The 2,543-nt window shown below is 38.2% G+C and overlaps 1 protein-coding gene across 1 annotated transcript; it reads right to left on the reverse strand.

Annotated features, from left to right (window-relative positions):
- Nucleotides 1-1,164: 1,164 nt before the first annotated feature.
- On the reverse strand, nt 1,165-1,729 carry LOC109594330 (uncharacterized). Its single transcript, XM_049966623.1, has 2 exons — nt 1,618-1,729; nt 1,165-1,557 (listed from the first exon to the last, which is right to left on the reverse strand). Exons 1-2 carry the CDS (start codon nt 1,660-1,662, stop codon nt 1,225-1,227), a joined length of 378 nt encoding a protein of 125 aa, XP_049822580.1. The 5' UTR covers nt 1,663-1,729; the 3' UTR covers nt 1,165-1,224.
- Nucleotides 1,730-2,543: the final 814 nt, after the last annotated feature.

Genomic DNA, 2,543 nt, shown 5'->3' on the forward strand with positions numbered 1-2,543 from the left:
GTGTGCAGTGATTGGATTAAAAAAAAAATCCACGCCAAAAACGTTTCATTACACGAAACTTCATACATATTGTTAGTAGTACTTAATTGCACTCTATTATTTCGTCATCCTGCCCGTTTTCAATAAATAAAATCTCGGGAAAACGTTGCAAAAAAGCAGGTTAACGAGGAAAATTCAATTTTAGTTTTATTTTAAATTCATTTATTCATTTTCATTTTATAAAAATGGATTGTTTTATCATTTTTTATTTCATCATATTTTTTTTATTTGTTTATTTATTTCAGCATTACCAAACTCTTAAATTGTCCATTAATATTATTGGTTCATAGATCAAATACAGGATATTTTAATACTTACACAATTGAAAAAGAACAAATTACTTTCCTTTTCCATTTGACTCGGTTAAAGAAACAACCTATTGTATAACACAATAGATATATTTTTAGACTTGCATTTCCCCGTTAAAAATAACCGAACAAAATAAACAAGTGAGAGAAAGAGTGAAAAGTACATATATTTGGGTTGAATATGGAAAATTGAATTTAATGTTAAAAAAATACGAGAAAAAGTTCTAATTTCAGCGATAAAATATTCATGGAAAGTGGCATACGCATATGGGGCATTAATCCCCGCGCCCTTGACAGATAAACTGCTACCGACACTCATATGTTATTCCGGGCGGGAGCGAAATATTTTTATGCATTGTCTCATATCGACAGGCCAGAGGCAACAGTGCTGAATATAAAACGACATATATAATCCGCATTCCGGAGTGTCCCGCATTCCCGGATCCTTCACACGTCCTGATTTACCCCCGTTAAACCCTGTTCCGGAGTGCAGAGTGTGTCGCACTTTTCGGTTTTGATACAGTGCCGCGGCGTCGGACAGAGCTGACACCGCTAGCGCGGCTCCGTTCGCGGCGCCGGCAACGGCGCCGCCTCCTCGTCCTCCGTCCTCCTCGGAGCGTACAAGGAATCCGTTATTCGATACTGTATGGATTCGATTGAAGTGCGCTCTCAGGAACTGCGATAATCAGATACGACGCCGATGCGAGAATTTGAGAATATTAAAACGTGAACTTCACTAATACTCACCCTTTTTCATTGTTGCTTATGTAATTTTTTTACCTTTCTCCCGTGCCCCTTCAACGACAAGTTTCTGACAAATTTTAATTTATTACGACAAAAAATAAATGACTAGTACACATATAATTTCGATCCAGTGTTATTCCCATGGCATGTCGTTCTCTATTTTGAGCAGCCGACGAATCTGCTCCGGCTTCTTGCCCTTCAGCCAGTTCGCCATGGTGCGGCAGCTCATGTCGAGAAGTACGTTCATTCCCAAAAACTCGGAGGCCATTATCAGTTCGCACAGCATCAACGGTTCGACGTTCAAGAAAAACGAGTCCCAGCGGGGAACGCTGTTGTCTTGTCTCACGTCCTGATCGTACTCGTGCGGCGATTCGTCTTTGTGGTAGTTGATCCACTGGAGGATCTTGCACATGGTACGAGATGTGACGTTGGACATGTTCAGCTCCCGCTCTTCCTCTTTGTTCTTCTGCAAATCATCCAACTTGTTTTTCACGATGGTGGACCACTTCGCGACCTCACCACCTACCTCGAACTCAACGCCCTCCGAACTTCGGATGATTATTGTTGCCATTCCTTGTAACTGCTGGCGTTCATAAAAAAATAATTCAAAAATAAACACAACAGAATAATATCGTGCTCTGAAGGTTGGACATTGACAATTAGATTAACATAATCATCAATTATGTCAGACTTTTATGTAATTAATTATTGTGAACATATTTTGTCCATTGCAAATTATGTACCGTGTTTCAAGAAATCAATGCACCATACCAATAATAATTGACTATTAATATTTTCTAAGGACGGGAAAAATAAACGTATACACTTTTTGTGTATTTATTTAAAAATAGGTTTGTATTTATAATTGTTACAAAAATCTCAAAAAATATTGTTTTTTCTAAAAAAAAATTGATGTTTATAAAAAATAGAAATTTGAACTTAATATGGGTTATTTCCACCTCTACTACGAATGACAGCCTCATATCTTCTATTCATACTCAAAATCTGCCTTCAAATTTTATTTTGGTCCAAATTCTTCCAAATTTCGAGTAGAAGACGCTCTACAACCTCTAAATTATTTGAACGGTTAGGATGGTCCCTTAAACGTCTGCCAAGAATATCCCAGATATGTTCGGGCTCTGCGACGATTCATGGTTAATGTTGGACCTCGAGAAGGAACACGGGGTTGCACATTATCTTCCCCTACCCTTTCTACATTTTCTGAGTCTGTAAACTTCTTGTAGTCACAAATCATAGTCTCATAATCTCAAAAAACGATGTTGAGCAGGAGTTGTACCACGATTTCTACCCTGATCTGGTCTTCTAGTATGGTCATCCGTCTTGATGTACTGTTGCAAAATACGGCAAAAGTATGTATGGGATGCACTAAACCGTTCGACCACTTTGCCAATCTTCTTCCACTAAAACAACAGTTTGGGTACACTCAGTTAA

The sequence above is a fragment of the Aethina tumida genome, chromosome 1, assembly GCF_024364675.1.
Source record: "Aethina tumida isolate Nest 87 chromosome 1, icAetTumi1.1, whole genome shotgun sequence".
NCBI classification, from domain to species: Eukaryota; Metazoa; Arthropoda; class Insecta; order Coleoptera; family Nitidulidae; genus Aethina; species Aethina tumida.